We start from the raw sequence: 16,934 nt of genomic DNA on the forward strand, positions 1-16,934 counted from the left end.
AGGGAGAGACACACCGTGATGATTTCACTACTGACAGGACCAGATCCAAGCATCTGGCTCAGACCTCATTTTGATCTTCTTTGCTCATTTCCAGTCGGCCTTTCTCAGTGGAGACGGAGCGTTCAAGGTTTCGAGAACAGCATTTGGCTCTGGCTTTTTGAAATGTTTAATGTACATTTTCAACAGATAGAGTGAGAATGCCGGGATTTCTTTTACCAGACAAGGTGACAGATTATTGGGAACACCTGGACTAAGAGTGTATACAGTGAGACCATCTACAGTATATTTCAACAGGTAATGAAGTTGGTATTAAATTAAACTATTTGACAGAAATGGTGTATTTGCTGCTGTATATCATCACACCCCCTCATAAGGTTGACACTGTAATATACCTCACATTTACGGCTTATGTTTTGCATATACCAGCATTCACAAAATTTCCTTGTAACCTGTTTTGCACTTTGCAGTCAGTGTTAAAATGTTGGCTAACAATAGAAGTCAGTAATGATTCCGAAGCTCACGGGAAACTTGGTGGCGGTTTAGCACCTTAAGCACCGATGAATGCTGTTGTTTATTGATGTTGTGAGCTGGAGTTTCACAACTTATCACATTAAGCTGACTGAGTCATCTCGAACTGGGAGCTCAGCGTATGCATGGTCGTGTGTGAGAAATGTGGGGTTTTTTCTTCCATTGTTTCTCCCACAGGTCAGTAGCAGGTCACTTGGGTCAGAAGTGGATAATGAGGAAAATGCTTGTTACGACCAATCAGGGAGGACGATATAACAATAGACAGTGATGAAAATGTGGATGGCAAATAAGCACAGAGATTAGAGTATAAACTGTAGCTGACAGTGTTTACGTGTCGGTGATCTCTCATGGATCGTGTTTTTTGAGGAATTCAGACATTGTATACAGTTCTGTCGAGCTTAATGAAAGACTTTATTGCTGATATGCGCCTCAGTTTGAACACACACACACACACACACACACACACACACACACACACACACACACACACACACACACACACACACATACATATACTCAGAGAGATGCCTCCTCTGAGAGGCTGCGTATAATAAATCTTCGGCTCAGCGGAAGGGCCTCTATGGTCCGCAGTGACTTGTTAATTAGGCATGTATAGCAAAGCCATTATCAGCGCTGTTTTCATGGGATGAAAAGGAGACGCGACACTTGAAAAATTACAGCTATTTAAAACTAGCCAAGAATTCCATTTCTTTGTTTGCAGATAAAGGTTTAAAAATTACATTCACTTTTGGTGATTTTAGAATAATGCCTGTTTCTTTGCGTGGGATTATACATGACTTAATGTACGTGTAGCGTGGTGCACAAGATGCAGGACTCTGATTTCACCTGAGAGAAGAAAGCCCTCTTTGTTTAGGTGACCACATGCTCTGAGGCACACTTTCTCAGACACACACCCAGGGAAGCACAAATTAGACCTGGAAGAACCTTTATTAAACCCCAGGAGGAACTCTCTCTGGGTTTGTTTGAGGACATGTGATATATATTGGGCCCTCGAACAATAAATGTGGTTCTATCCACAGGGTTTAATGGTTGGCACTGTCTGTGTTTCACTATAGTTGGATCTTATTTTGTTGTGACAGATTGAACCTTTATTACATTATCATGTGACTCTGCAGTAAGTGTTTAGATCGCTAAATTATGTTTTGCCCGTTATGAAGTGAATAATGAGTATTAAACAACAAGTCTGGACAGATTATATCTCTGCAGCCCCGTCAGCAAATACTTGGCAAGGTTTTGTTTGCTAAGAGGTCGTGAGTGAGAAGGGCTGAGAGACTTCATGTGTGCACATTTGAAAGGTGTGTCCAAATCATTCCCTGAACTAGTAAATAATGTGGCAGTAATAGTCTAGGTCTGGACCTGTACTATCATTATGTTACATCTTGATTTGAAAGTGTGACTGAAACCAGGACAGCACTATTCAACAATGAATTGTGTTCTCAGCAGCACATTGTGAAGCTTAAGTATGATGGGTGGGCATGTATCGTATGCATGCACAACTATTGGGATGCATTGGGATACATCAATGGATCCAATGTCAAAAGCGCTATATGTGTGCCTCCTATAGGACGAGGGCCTGCTGGGTCTATCTGCCATAGACTTTTAGGATCCCTGAGGGTAGAGCTGGGCCTTATCTCTTCGGGACACAAGTGCCATCTCTCTGTCTTCAGCCACATCCTCAGTGCTGTTAGATAGAGGCTGAGATTGGGCTTGGGGATTAGAGTTGGAGCTCCCGTTTTAAGATAAGATGTCTTTAAGCGTTGAATGAAAACTTTATGGAGTTTTTGAAGCTGTCTCTGTGATTCCATTTTCAACACATAAGTTGCTGCAATAACCTGTAAATGCAAAATATTTGGTCGTTGTGATTCGTGTAAATGCTCCTCACCCTTGCTCACATGCATTGTTTCCAATACTGGTGCACTAATGCAGACGCCCCATGCAGAAACAATGGCCTTCCCCTCTTTCCGCTGGGTGGTGATTGTGTGTGAGTTTGCATTGTGTTGTTGGAGAGTTTTGGGATGTAGGCTAGTGTGCTCGCATTGGATGGAGCGACAACATCTGCGGTGAGGTAGAGCAGGAAACGATGGGAGCAGGACAGGGTGGTTGTGTAGAGCAAATACAACAAGCACTGAAATAACAGTGGAGGAAGAGACATCGTTTCCCTTAGACCAGGGAGTGTCCATTCTTTGAGGACAGTTACTGCTTTGAGGAAATTGTCACTGGTCTGACATGGTAAATTATTCCTTTTATTGTCATTTCAAACTTGCTTTTGTTACTTTTATATTCACTGCACTTTAAAAGAAATTACAGCTCGACAGAACCAGCTCAGGACAGAGTAGTCAACAACCTGCTATTAGCTTATATGTCTGACGGTCACTCATAGTTGACATTTGTAACCTCGCTCATTCAGAGGATTTGCTGATGTCTGCCAGTGATAACCGTGGCTTACTTTTCCATGCGTGGGTGGATGAAAACAATAGGACGGTGTATCTCAGCTGTGGAAAATGCCACAAGTGGTGAAAACGATAGTCATCATCCCCCCTGTTTGCGGTGGGTCAACAGACACGACGTGTTTTTTTCCCAGATATTGTCATTCATTTGCGATCTGATTGATCTGTGTGGTTGTATGGGATGGTGTTAATCCTGGTTATTATTTTGAGCATTTCTGCCACAGTGCAGCTTCACCTTCGCTGTCAGCTCTGGCTGTGGATACCATAAAGTCATCCCCCTTTAACACACCAATTAACAAGTGAGCCCATCACTGAAAAGGTCATCTGGGGATTTGGATGAAGGGATTAGAGGAGGAATGCATGAGGGTGGGAGGGAGTGGGATGTAGCGGCAATGAATGAGAATGGATGACTAGGGGATTTTAATATGTCATTAAGGCCAGGGGAGACAAAGGATGATGGTACGTCCACAGACAGCATACGGATCAAGCGCTGACTGGTTGATTGATGGGGGCTATATAGTTTAAAGTTGAGTTGGGCAGCATTGGCAATGACTTTTAGGAACAAACAGGCATTTTTAATGAATTATGATTTGTGTGCCTGCTTTTGGAACTTTTATTCTTGTCAAGAAAATGTGCTTCATTTAGTGTTTTGCACAGGGAAACAAATATTTTAATCGTCTTACCTGAATTCGATGCCGCATGAAAAAGCCAGGTTGAATGCTTCAAGTGGAAAGGCATGTCAGTTATGTAAGGGGTTAATAATCTGTAGACCCACCATCCTCCATTTATGTGTTTGTCATGCAGACCAGGCCAGGTAATTACAGTTAGCTCTACTTCCACTCCCCAGAGCGGGGGCCAAATTAACATCTTAAGTCGATAGCTCTGCTCACAACACTGGAGGTATTGTTTAAAGTCACACAACTCCCCACCTCTAACTCATGTTTACTTTCTTTCACATCTGGAAATATAGTATAGAATGGTTTAATGGAACCTGTTCCTCTGGTTACCTGTGTGTGTGTGTGTGTGTGTGTGTGTGTGTGTGTGTGTGTGTGTGTGTGTGTGTGTGTGTGAGTGTGTGTGTGTGTGTGTCTGTGTGTGTGTGTCTGTGTGTGTGTGTGTGTGTGTCTTCTTACTCTGTTTGTGTGCGCAAGAGATGACACATGAATGTGGCCAGATCCCATTTGTTGCCATTACTCATCAACTTAAAAGTTGTCTTAGCCTCTTGGATTGACTTCTGAAGCTTGAAGTCTATCATTTGTCAGAATAGGGTGAACAAGATTGATATAATTGCAGTGATTTTAGGAGAATGCAATCATTTCATGCCTCCAGACTGGAAACAACCATGTCGTGTTTCTGGGTTGCATCCGTCCCAGTCTGGAAAGACTTCCTTTCCAATTGGCAAACATCTGCTTGGATTCATGGATCAACTACTGCTAATGTGGTGATCAAAGGTCAAGAACAGTTGAACATTTCAAAGATGTTTCTTGTCATATTAGAGATGCTGAAAGTCACATGAATATGTAAAATGCAGTGATGACATCAAAAATCTAAAGGTCAACTTTACTATAACATTATGTTCTGGAAAGCATTTTTTTTCCCACTGGAAACTCACTTGCTGAAATCATAAATGTCAATTTGCAACCACGAGGCAGTTTTTAATGTAAAAACTAGGCTATGTTATCAAAAAACTATTGTAACCAGAAAATTGTTCATTATATAAGAAATGAGGCACCAATTAGTGGGCTTTGTGTAGGCTGACAGCAGGTGTAGTGCACGACGGTCTGGCACTTTTCGAGGCTATGTCTATACTTAAATGTCCATGAGTGACACGGCAAACTCTTGGTGAGAACTGCCATTATTCTTTAACAGCCGTGATTTTCTTTAATTGCCTCATCTTGGTTCTGAATGCCAATCTGTCTGTCAGGAGCTTAGACAGAGGCTGCATGATTTAACATAATACACTCTGGGAAATTATGCAACGTTGAAAAGTTGCTGTAATATTCAAGACAGACAGAACAGACTCTATACTGTACGTACAGGGTCAGCAGGTGCAAATGCAGTGACGCTGTTTGAGTTCAAATGACAGCCGGAACAGTAAGAGAGTTTAAGGTAACGGTTATGGTGTAGAAAAGTGATCAAAGTTAAATCAGAACAATCATGCCAAGGATCGGTACCTTAGTTTAATAGTACATGTTTAAATCTAGTTTGGTACATTACTAATGTCCCAATATATGTTTTGAATGCAGTAGCACAAAAAACTTTCTTTGAAATTGTATTGGAATGCTTGTCTGCCCCCGAGGGCATTAATGTTCTCAGGATGTCCTGAGTTCTGGTCAGATTTTGTGGAATGGCCTGACTCACTCATGCGTGCACTCTGTCTCCCTTTGTATTCCTTCTATCTCACTCTTTTCAAATCCAGATAACACACGTTTCTTTCATTTGTTTCCTGTTTAATCACAATTCTCCCAATTAGAAACCTGCAGGAATACACAAGGTAGTCCCCTTTTTGAGTAAAGGGTTCGTCTCACCTCGCGAGCATTTAGATGAGTTCTTTTTAGACCTGCCCTGACACACTTGAATCACAGCGAGGAGTATAACAACCTGCTGACATCGGCTACAGCGATTCGCAGTCAGTCCACTTTTAAGACATTATTTATCAAGAGCCTCTTTTATTGACCGTATAACATCTTCCTGTGCGTTACAATAGTGTCCATGTCTCAGTTTCATCATAGGTGTCAGAGCGAATATGACGCACATAGGAGGTCGCTGCTGAAGTAGCACAATCACAGGCTGTTCAGGGGGCATGTTTCACTGCTAATCAGTGGTTGGCCTGTGGTTTTCAAATCTGCACCCTGAAGTGGGAAATGGTTGGTCTGAGACAGGAAGTGGCTGTCTGTTTTTGTGTGAGGCAACATCATCATGCATGCCTCCTCTCAGGATGATGATTGCTAAATGTAAGTGAGAGAGAGAGGGAGAGAGACAGGAGTTCATCTCTGCTAAATTGTTGACCTTTGGCAGGACAACTAATTTGTCAGATGTCAAATTTGTCCATTGATGTTGAGTGTTTAACTCATTCTTTTCCACAGGGAGGCTCAAGGACTAATTTGCAATGTACTTCACTTTTAATGTTTTAACCATCCCCCAGCTCTTTGTGCAGTATTTTCTGGAGATGTTTTTTTTGACTATTCTGGACTTAGATTCTCAATCCCCAGTGCGAACTAAACTACAAATTTAAAGAATGACAGTTGGCCTGTTCATGCCTGGTAATAAAATCCACCATGAGCAATCCACTCACATACAGACAACTCTGAGTATATCAGTGAATACTTGGAATTTGTGAAGACAATGTTTCACAATATGTCAAGACAATGTTAGAAGTTTCATCTTGTGAGACTTTGATGACTAGTTTCAATAAGCCAGTGCTCAATATTATGCTCATCCGTTTTGACATAATTAAGTGCAGGTGTTGGGGGAAACCAATGTGATTCATCATCTGAAGGGTGACACAGTTCTATACCTGAAGGTAGAGCAGCAGAGTGGACCCTCTACCATCAGATACACTCATAAATCATTCAGCATCCAGATTAAATTTCCCGACACATGCATGGTTTCAGGTGGCATCTCAACTCAAGGTGACCCATCTGTTTTAGAAGGTGGCTATCTTCATATATTAAAAGAGTGATGGTACGTTTTTATTCATGTAATTTTTAATCTTTGGTTGTTGCAGCCTAAGGGTATTTTTATGGAATTAAAGGAGTTGAGTGATGGCTCAGCATTTTCGCCCGCTGCGTAATTCCCTGTGAAGGTGCTGGACGTTAGCACACTATAACTTAGTGATGGGTTATCACAGAAAATGTTGAAGCAAGTTTGTCCAGCCTCTCCTGTAAGCCTGTTTCCTGCTTTTCTTTAGTGTGCTGTTGAGGTTGATTTATATCCATGACTGCACTTTTTCATTTGATGATGATTTTTTTTTTCCCATCTCACCTTTGCATTGGCATTTCTTAGCCTCTTGCCTTTTCATTTTCTCCTCTCTTCTTTTCTCCCATCAGTCTTTTCAGGACATGCTCTCATCCCTTCGCTCTGAGCTTGACATTCAGAGGTACTTGATGAGAATCCAATTGCCCCACAGAGTTAGTCAGCCTTTTTATCTTATCTGCATCATGTCATGTGTGTGTGTGTGCGGAAATTTGTGCATCCTACTCTTTTGCATATTTGCTTTGTGAGCACAGCCCCAGTCTCTTATGTCCTTTACTCTCCCAGCACTTGTCTTGTCTGCTTGCAAAGTGGAGTTGACTACCAGGCTAAACCAGTTCTGTCCACGAAAGCTCCCACAATTGTTGACTGAGCTTTGTATAAATCACTTAAATTCTTTATTTGTCTGTACGTGTGTGAGCATGAAAAAGCAGCTGTGCATGCCTACAGGTGTGTTGAAGACAGACCGGGGGACCTGGTCCAGTATCTCTAGCTGCTTTGACTCCACATTCTGAAAAGAAGAGCATTTCATGGAACTCGATGTTCACCAGTCCCTCAGTTTAGTCCCTTTGGAACAGATCACTTTTCAGCTCAGCACAATAGCTCAATGGGTGCTGTAGTTTTGTCACACATTGTCTTATTGTAGCTGTGGCTTGAGAATGGCACGTCATGTAGGTCAAATTACAGAGCAAAGAACAGATCTTAAAGTTTTGATGACACAGGTTTTGATCCTCAATCAGTCACTAAAATAAATTTCTGCTTCTGTTGTACCCACATTTTAGGTCCCTGTTTGATCTCTTTCAGTTTGTCATTATGCTTGAGCAGTTTGAAACCTTCTGACATGTGCTGTTAGTTTCATTATTAATTCAGACCCGTTCATATTGGTGTCATTTGAAAAGCTGAGAAGCTTCCTTACTCTTTGTGAAGTTTGCTGGTGTGACGGACGTGTGAGATAATACCGAGCAGCATCATTTGTTTGAGCACGTATCAGTGACTTTATCACGTACTAACAGTGTTAACACTTGCATGACTGCACTATATTTTTATTTTTTCCTCATGAAGGGAAGTCAAGCTCAAAGTCAACTTCAGAGGTGCTTTACTGTGACCCACCAAAGAATTAAATGCAGTATTATGAATATGCTCATTGACATTGGAAAGTTTAGACAGCTTTGCGGTATCATGCTCACAACTCACGTATGGTTTCACCCTTAACGTTTCACGTTTATATGTGCTTCCCCTTTCCAGACCAGAAGCCCAAAGCACGGCCCCAATCCGCAACCCGGCATCGGCGACCAGGTTGACCACCTCTCTCTGGCCTCGCTGGAGTCATTGGAAACCATGTCTGAGGCAGACACACCAACAGGATTCACCCGGGGCAGCAGGGTGCGTGCCAGCCTGCCCGTTGTGCGATCAACGAACCAGACGAAGGATCGCTCCCTAGGTACAATGTGCATCAGACTTTTTGGCCTGAGAACATTTCTGGATTAGGATTAGTAACTTTTTATCACTACAAAATGTGGCAATGAACAGTTGTGGAATGTCAGTTTGTCTCTGAAAACCTCCAAACTGACAAAATAAATTCTCTCTGGTCAATTAAAAGCTTATTTTCAATAAAAAGTTCAACCTTGGATGTTTAATTTACCGTGGAAGCGCACCAATACGAAAGTGACACCATGACTCCCTCCCGATAACATTTTGCAACTTTTTAACATAATTTTAGCCAAACTTTAGAATTCTTTGAAATAACTTTGAAACAATATCAATCTCACTATTTCACCTTGTCCAAGTGCTTTCCTCTTACTCCATCTAAATTCTACTCTCCTCCCTCCCTCCGTCTCTCATCTCTCCCCCTCAGCTCGCAGCTTCGTTTTAATTAGAATTTGCTTCCTCTGCAGTTAAAGATTAGTGAATTCATCCACAATATGCCATTGTGTTATTGACAGGATTAGAAATAGGGCGTCTTATCAACAGGAGTGGTGCTTCATTTGCATCCATTCACAGAAATGCTGTAAGTTGTTCAGAATTAAGTTGCTCCGTTAGGGTGAGGGTTTTGGAAAAAGTTTTTAGAACTCCCCAAACAAAGGAGGAGAGCCTGTAATATTTGAGGAGGATAGTCTTCAAAGGCAGCTCACAGCTCAGCAAGGAATTTGCTGCTAGATAATAACAGCCTTTTCACTAAAGTGAAAATAAAATAAGTTACTGTAATTTTGATGTTTTGCACACCTCTAGCCACCAGAATCACCATAAGATCTAAAAATGCAAAAGGAATGAAAAAAATATCAACCTTTTCCACGCATGCCTGCACATTCGAACACACACATCTTTCTTTAAAAAAAAACCAAAAAACATCAGGACAAAGCGATGTGACAGTGGGGGGTTATGGTGTGGTGAAAGGGGAGGAGAGAAAATGGGGCACCTCTTAAATTCAGTTTCCCTCCTCCATGCTCTCTCAAACCACACACACACACACACACACACACACACACACACACACACACAGACACGCATGCACATACAAACACAGAGGCACACACTTCACTGGGTCCCAACGGACGTTTTGGGATTCTTCTTCAGGTTTAGTAGCTCCTGTTACTGTAGGAGTTGTGACGTGGTCCTTTTCCAGAGCATCATCAAAATCAGCAGAAAGCAAGAAATCCTTAAAAACCTAATGTAAGTATCAGATTTCATCATGATCACAAAATGCCCTGAATTGTATTCCGTGCTGTTTGTACTGAAGTTTTAATGTAGTATTAATTTGTGTTTTTGTTCCATTCAATGTCTTAGTAGTTTAAATTTATGTTCAAATGAAACCTTTTGCGTGTCATTTGAGAGACGTTGTACTCAGTCTGCAATGCTGTGCCCATTTGGTTTGGAAAACCGCTGGCCATTTGCTTCCAGTGAAATCTGGCACACGGGAATGCAGTGCGACTGACGCTTTGTTAGAACCGAGCTCTGGAGCTTTATTGCTGAGAAAAGAAAAAAAAGTGATTCAAAACTTCCTAAAGCTTTGTCATCAAACACGTATCCATTAAATGCTAACATCTGGATGAAAACTAGCCGGCTGTTACCATAACAACTCTCTGGGGGGAAAGATGGAAGTTATTCTGCAAATGGCTAGTTTGTTAGAATATTAGTGCCCAGAAACCCAGACATACCAGAAAGAGCAATGATAGACTCAGCAATTTTATTTCCTGTATTTGCCCTCTCTGTCTCACTGTGTCTCATGGAGCATGTAAGATCTTGTATAATATTTCACCAACATCTGGTAGCTTTTACAGGCTCTGCCCTTTTATGGAGATACACCAACTAAATCCTTACCTTTTTTCCTTAAAAGCTTTAGAGGGCACGAGTGTATAAGTAAGTGGAATAGCTAGACAATTCTCATGAAATATGAAACAACTTGAGGAAAAGCACAAACTCCATTTTTTTTTATTTAAGCTGAATTTTTTCTTCAGTTCAATCTTTAAATTGTTGTCATGGTGTTTGGGGCATTGAGAATAGGATGGAATGAAAATGGGAGAATAAGCATAGAAAAGTCTTTTTTTTTTCTGTGGCATTGTTTATACAAGTGGAGAGTGGGCGTTAACATAAATTTTGTGGGGGGAGACATCTGTTTTTCTAAAGCACAGTACAGAAGCCACACCCAGAGTTCAAAGGTTCAGGCTTTGGTCCTTTTGATGCACAACTTGCACGGTTCCACCCGGACCGCACGCAGCCCTTGCTTACGTCCCTTATTTCTATCCACTTTTCAATACCATTATTTGTCTGGAAAATAGAGCATGGGTTTTTTTTAAAACAAAATTAATATGAGCAGGAACTGTGTGTCAGGAAAACATGCACCACAGAACTGCTTTCAAAGACTTTAATATCCTTGGGGCAATGGTAGAGAACAACCATTCATTAGCTCAATTCAAATGTGAAAAAAAAAGTTTTCCTAACCCACAAATGGTTACTTCAGAGAGCAGTTCACCATCTAAATATGTAGATATTGAAGAGGACGAATGTGTTTTCATCAGTGCCAGCAGCACGGCTTTCATGGTTTTTAATGGAAATATGTGGAAAGTGATTTATGCCTGGCCACACATCTGCACCGGTCCTGGCACCAAGCAAGCCAAAACCAAGACATTGTGATGTGGGCCAGGTGCCAACTGTGTTTTAACAGGTCAGGAATGGTGCAGGAAATAGTTTTCATTTGGATTATGCATTGTTTGAGGCTCACCTAAAGTGTAACAACAATGTTTTACATGTGTCCTGGAAGATCAAAAATTGACTGACATTGTTATCTTTGCAACTTCTGCAGTGATTTGTATTCATGAAGTGTTTGTTGGAATTAACATTTTAATACTACTTTGGGGAGTGGAGTTCTTCTAGTATCTGCAAACACAATGAGATTCTAATCCATGAGAATGTAGAGTGAATGCAATAGTTTGCTTACCAATCTGCACCACCGTTCTCTCTCTCTGCAGGTGTACTGTGCCTGCAGTACGGGGACGAGACCAAGCGGATCCGCATGCCTAATGAGATCACCAGCATCGATACTGTCAGAGCTCTGTTTGTTAGTGCCTTCCCACAGCAACTCACCATGAAGATGTTGGAGTCACCCAGCGTTGCCGTCTATGTCAAAGATGACATGAGGAATATGTACTACGAGCTCAATGATGTCAGGTAAAGATTTGTTGGTGTTTGGTGCACAATGTCAAGTGAGTATGTTGTTTTAACAGGATATCCTGAGCTCTTCCCCTTTACACTCCCCTTGAATAGAAAGTGTGACTGACCAGGAAAATGTCTCACTTCCTTTTAACCTCATGTCAAAACTTAGAGTGAAAAGTTATATGGAAATGAGGTCATATAGGAAAAGGTCTGAAATAAACCCAAACAAACTGAAGAAAAAACTCTTGAGACTCTTTGATGAATTTCTTACCTGTTATACCCTCTGCTCCAGTAAAATTTGATTGTAAAAAGTTTAAACGTCATCTCTTTTGCAATAAACAATGTCCTGTTATGCATGCATAATCTACAATATGATTATGCTTTATTTTGATTCTAATTTGTAAGCATACAAGCACATACCTGTATCTATCTTGGTCTTTATCTTCTTACACTCCCAGTTGGGATTCCCCATCGTGTTTCGATAATGCCATAGATTCCTTTTGGCAAGACAGTACCCATCCATTTTTCCAAGTTATTGAAAAAAAGGATTTGCATTGCAACTTTGCCCTGTTGTGTGCTGATTTCCTGCTTGAGTCTAATGTGTACTTAGTGACTAGCGCTTTATCAGGGCTGTAAAATATGTCTCATGATTCCTAAAGGTTGGTACAAGGGTCCAGGGTGCTACACTGGTGAGACGAGCAAGGGACTGAACAGATCCGCCCTACACTTATGTAGTAGAGCCACGTTTGAAAGGAGTATTAGCAAATGCTTTTATAGACTTTAGAGATTTAGAAGAAATGTCAAATAACAAAAGACTGTCAGCGCCTGTGTCAGGGTATATACCCTTGGCGGGGCTACTAAAGAGACCCAGACTAGGGCATCCTCGTCCACTGTCAGACGGTGATACCTGGGCTGTCCATTTACCGATGCGCACCTTTTCCCCCTACAGGAACATCACGGATCACTCATCCCTGAAGGTCTACCACAAAGACCCCGCACAAGCGTTCAGCCATGGGCCGAGACCTGCCAATGGTGATACCAGGGTGAGTACTCAGCAAGCAGAGCAATGAAAAGTATTACCTCATTAAGAGCAGTAGTTGCATAATAAGTGAACCTGTTGGAAATAGACTTATAAACCCAGCCTCCAATTATTTTCATTCAGCATATCCTGTTTGGAGTTAAAGAAAAGAATGTTCCTCTTCCTTCTCTTAATCTGCCCAGAGGGGTCTGATATTGTTCTCTCACCGGCTTGCGTTTGTGCCTCATCTTTATGATCTGGTGCAGCTTTTTCTAAGAAACAATGCAGCTCAAATCTCAGGATCATTTCTGTTGTTCATTCTTGTTTTAATGTTATCGATAACTTCTCAAGATTCAGGCATGTTTCACGTGAATGTGACAGACTAAAGCCAGAAAGAGGCATTTCCTCAAAAGCTCCTCCTCCAGTCTTTCCCTCTAATCCGCCTGGCCCTTTTATTTTACCCCTCTGCTCCTCTCTGCTGTATGCGCATCACACATGTAAAGGTAACACGTTAAGCAAGAGAAACAAGGCAATTTTACAAAGGTTCTTGTGCAAATATTGTGAAATGAAGACATGGAGTAGAAACAAACTGAAGACATTGTTGTCATGAATAGTTCTGTGAATGTTTAACGAAGCAGCAAATGACATATAAAGATTGGACGTGGTTGTAAGGTGTGAATGCCAGGTTGGTTAATGGGGCAGGATGAATTTAACGGCCTTTATTGCATACACATAATAATTTGCATTCTTGCAGTGGTACGGCGACAAGCTATTGTCTCTCCACCAACATATTGGCAAGATTTACTATCCAGACACACAAACACAAACATTTTATTGCAGTGTCTGTATTTTTGGCTGCTGTAAAGCTTGGGTGGAATATTTTTGTTTCATTTGTTTGCCTTTTTTAAAATGATTAAGAGCGACAAAAATGTCTTTCTTGTTTTATTTCTTGGCAACCTATTAGGAATGAAACAGAAACTCATACTTGACAAAAGAGGAAAATACAACCCAATGAACTGGGCACCTGTTCAAACACTTCAGGGGGGGCATTAGGGTGGGTACTTCAGATCTGTGTGGGCTATTGAGTGTCCTCTTATCACAAAAGAATGCTAGACCTAGGATCAGATTTAAAGTATCATCTGTAGTTATCTCTATTATTGATCAAAGCTTTGTGTCCTGATGGAATGGATAAAACTGTTGGTCAGATGAGTATTTCGGGAAGAAAGAAAATGCTAGGGATGACCGAGTACACCACTATCTGTATCTGTATGTGTATCTGTATCTGTTCAACCAACTAGATTATCTGTATCCGTACCTGTACTCGGAACGGACGGGGCTTAAACTGAAAGTGGGTGTAGTTTGACCGGAAATGGGTGGGGCTTAAATCTCTACATTATTTTAAGTCTAAAATTGATATGGATTGATCACAAGTTGCGATATTTATTGTTTGTTTTAAAACTATTTACTGAACAGCCTCGAAATTGAGATTCAAATCAAAGTTTCACAAAAGTAAGAGAACTGTTTACAGAACAAGTTTTTTATGGAACTGAGTCAGAACATGAATATTCTTAAGTCTATGAATGAATAGAAGAGCCTCAGAATTGAGATTCAACGCTTTTTATCACAATAGTAAAGGAACTATATCATAGAGCGAGTAAACACCAAGTGCATTAATGAAGTGCATAGGAAATTATCAACTCAAAGGAAGAAAACCTAAGAAGAAAGACTTGAGCTACGGTGAAGCCACCAACAGAGAGATCAGTAAATGTCTGCGTGTACCGGAGAGTGGGACAGGGACAAGCTCCGCTCTAGCTGCAGTCTGTAGGGAGGGGTGGGAAGTATGTGTGACTGGCCAATCACAGAGCATGAAAACAGTCAGGATGATTTTCCTTCAGTCCGATCACGAGTGTTAACGGGTTTTATTTGTATTGTACTCGTACTCATCAAAAATGTGTTATCCGTACCGGTTACTCGTATGAAACGAGTATCCGGATCAACCCTAGAAAATGCATTAGCTAGTGAGGATAAAATGCGTTTTCTTGTACTCAAAGGATCTTTTTTGTGTTTTATTAAATGGATGGCAAATATTTTTAAATAATTTGGTTTCATATGAGGGATTGTGCACAAAGCGGTGCTTTGTATTCATGGAATAGTCAATAGTGGCTGTCAGAAGCGATGTTATGTACACATAGACATAGAAGTTATTTTGTCAATAGATGTTCATTTATTGTTTATCCCCAGTTATCCAGATAAACCCACATAATTTAGCACTAAAGAAATAAAAAAAATAGGTCTTGCTTTTTTTTTTTCCTGCTTACAATTACAATACATGTTGATGTTCTTCCCAAAACCCTGCCACACCTCCCCTTTATCTACTGAGACTTCCCAATTCTCTTCGGCATGGCTCTAGGTCGAGGTGACTTTTCTTGCTCCTACCAGGCATGCTTCCTTCCTTATTAGAAATGTAAGAGCAACATTGGAATCCGAGACTATTCCACAAGTCAAACACAAACCAAATGTTTCCTGGCCAGGCCTCCTGACATGGTCATGTACTTATATGTTTTTCAAGCCTTTGCTTGTCTGATTTTTCTTATACCAATAATTTAAGTCTGTTTTTGCAAAGTCAGAGTATTTGAGGATATTTTAAGATTGATTGGTCTTTCACAGGTGTAACATCTGTTTTGGATTTGAAGTGATGCTTTTGGCCCAGAATAGGTCTTATAAGATCTTGCTGGAATTGGAAAAGCAGTCAGTGATTAAATAGAGTGCCCAAAAGAAATTCTTGCACAAGAGGGCAACTTTGTTGTGTGTGTTTGTTTGATCTTTCACAAAGCAGTTTGATGCTCATCTATGGTGGCTCCAGTTTTCCTTTTAGATCTTCTAATGTTTGGTTTGATTAATTGCTGTCATATTGTGGACAATGCATGCTTTCAATGCCAGCAGCGATCTTCCTTTTTGGTGTCTTTTGTTATCACAGCAAGCCCCAACACAGGCATCAGTACTGGAGAAAAATGAAAGGCAATGCTTAAAGCGATGCTGTCATAAAGTCTGGTTTTTAAAGAACTTCGCATTAGGTTTTGACTCATTCTGTCAGCCATGAGTCATACCTTGATGGAACAATAGCTTGTTTATTTGACAGGAGGAACATGTGTCATACAACAAGAAAGATGGATTCGATTCAGCACTGCTTGTGACACTCCTCAGTGAGGGGAGTGTCACAAGCAGGAAGTGTGTATGAAAAATGAACCCCAGGTTGGAATAAATAAGCAGAGAAGAATATGAAAAGAATATATGTTATGAAAAGAATATCTTCTATAGCAGTGTAGGCTAGCACATTTTGCCAGTATGAATCAATGTAACTGTCATCTTTTGGCATAAACAAGTTCTATGGCCACCAAGTGATGATAATAAATGGCATTATAAAACAGTAGCATAATTAGTCTGGCTGGGTATTGGAATTAATCATTACATTGTTCTATTTGTGGCACATCATTTTTGATATGTTTTATGTTTAACCTGTCAACTAACAATGGTTGGGATTTTATTTACAGGTAATTTACATACCATACAGAAAGTTTTAAATCAAAGGTAGCTGTGTTTTCACATTAACAAAAGAGAAATTATTGAAGAGGATTAACTCCTGGCACACTATTTCTTCCTCGGCTACTAATCGAAATAAGGCTTTCAATTTGTTGACAAAAGAAAACATCTCTTCTCTCACACCAGTGGCTACTTGCACAGACATCCCTCTACTTTTATTGTACTATCTATCAGTAAGACTTTCACCTCACAGTTAAATGTTTGACTTTCTACAGCCTGAGCGGTCATATGTTTTTAAAACCTAGTTAAAGGAGGTCAAGTTTGCTGTATGTTATGGTATGACATTTATGAGCAGGTTAAGCAACTGCCTTCAAGCCTTGGAGATGTCCATGCTGTTTTTTGTTGAAAAAAAAAAAATCATCGTTATAAAAATATGGACTTCCCATCAGAATCAGGAGTCATCTGTTGATGCATTGCAATATTGTTTTACCGAAGCCTCTGGGGATAACATCCAGGACTTTGAGTGAAATGCGGCACCGTGTACCCAGGGATAGGAGTCTTGCGAATAACAATTTTCTGCTTCGGGAAAAATAGCTGACTGTCTATTTTCTTTGAACAAAAACCGTGTAAACTGAGTTAGATGGATGTTTTTGTTTTAAGGGCAACTTCAGTCCAAAAATACAGGATATGTACAAAATAAATAGTAGTGTAAGCTGTCTAGCTGGCAGAAGTATGTAGTCTGGCTTATTGACAATCCT

The 16,934-nt window shown here is 40.6% G+C and overlaps 1 protein-coding gene across 16 annotated transcripts in view; it reads left to right on the top strand.

Annotated features, from left to right (window-relative positions):
* si:ch211-285f17.1 (sickle tail protein homolog) overlaps window positions 1-16,934 on the top strand; it is a 98,934-nt gene that overhangs the window by 65,761 nt on the left and 16,239 nt on the right. For 14 of the 16 annotated variants that reach the window (XM_068343602.1, XM_068343604.1, XM_068343612.1 and 11 more), the window contains 3 exons: window positions 8,214-8,409; window positions 11,435-11,633; window positions 12,568-12,661. In XM_068343602.1, coding sequence (XP_068199703.1) covers window positions 8,214-8,409; window positions 11,435-11,633; window positions 12,568-12,661 — 489 coding nt within the window. Of the gene's footprint in view, window positions 1-2,642; window positions 2,779-8,213; window positions 8,410-9,492; window positions 9,639-11,434; window positions 11,634-12,567; window positions 12,662-16,934 lie in introns of those variants that run through there. The other 2 variants (XM_068343607.1, XM_068343609.1) reach the window with 2 other exon arrangements.

The sequence above is a fragment of the Antennarius striatus genome, chromosome 20 (assembly GCF_040054535.1).
Source record: "Antennarius striatus isolate MH-2024 chromosome 20, ASM4005453v1, whole genome shotgun sequence".
Classification (NCBI taxonomy): Eukaryota; Metazoa; Chordata; class Actinopteri; order Lophiiformes; family Antennariidae; genus Antennarius; species Antennarius striatus.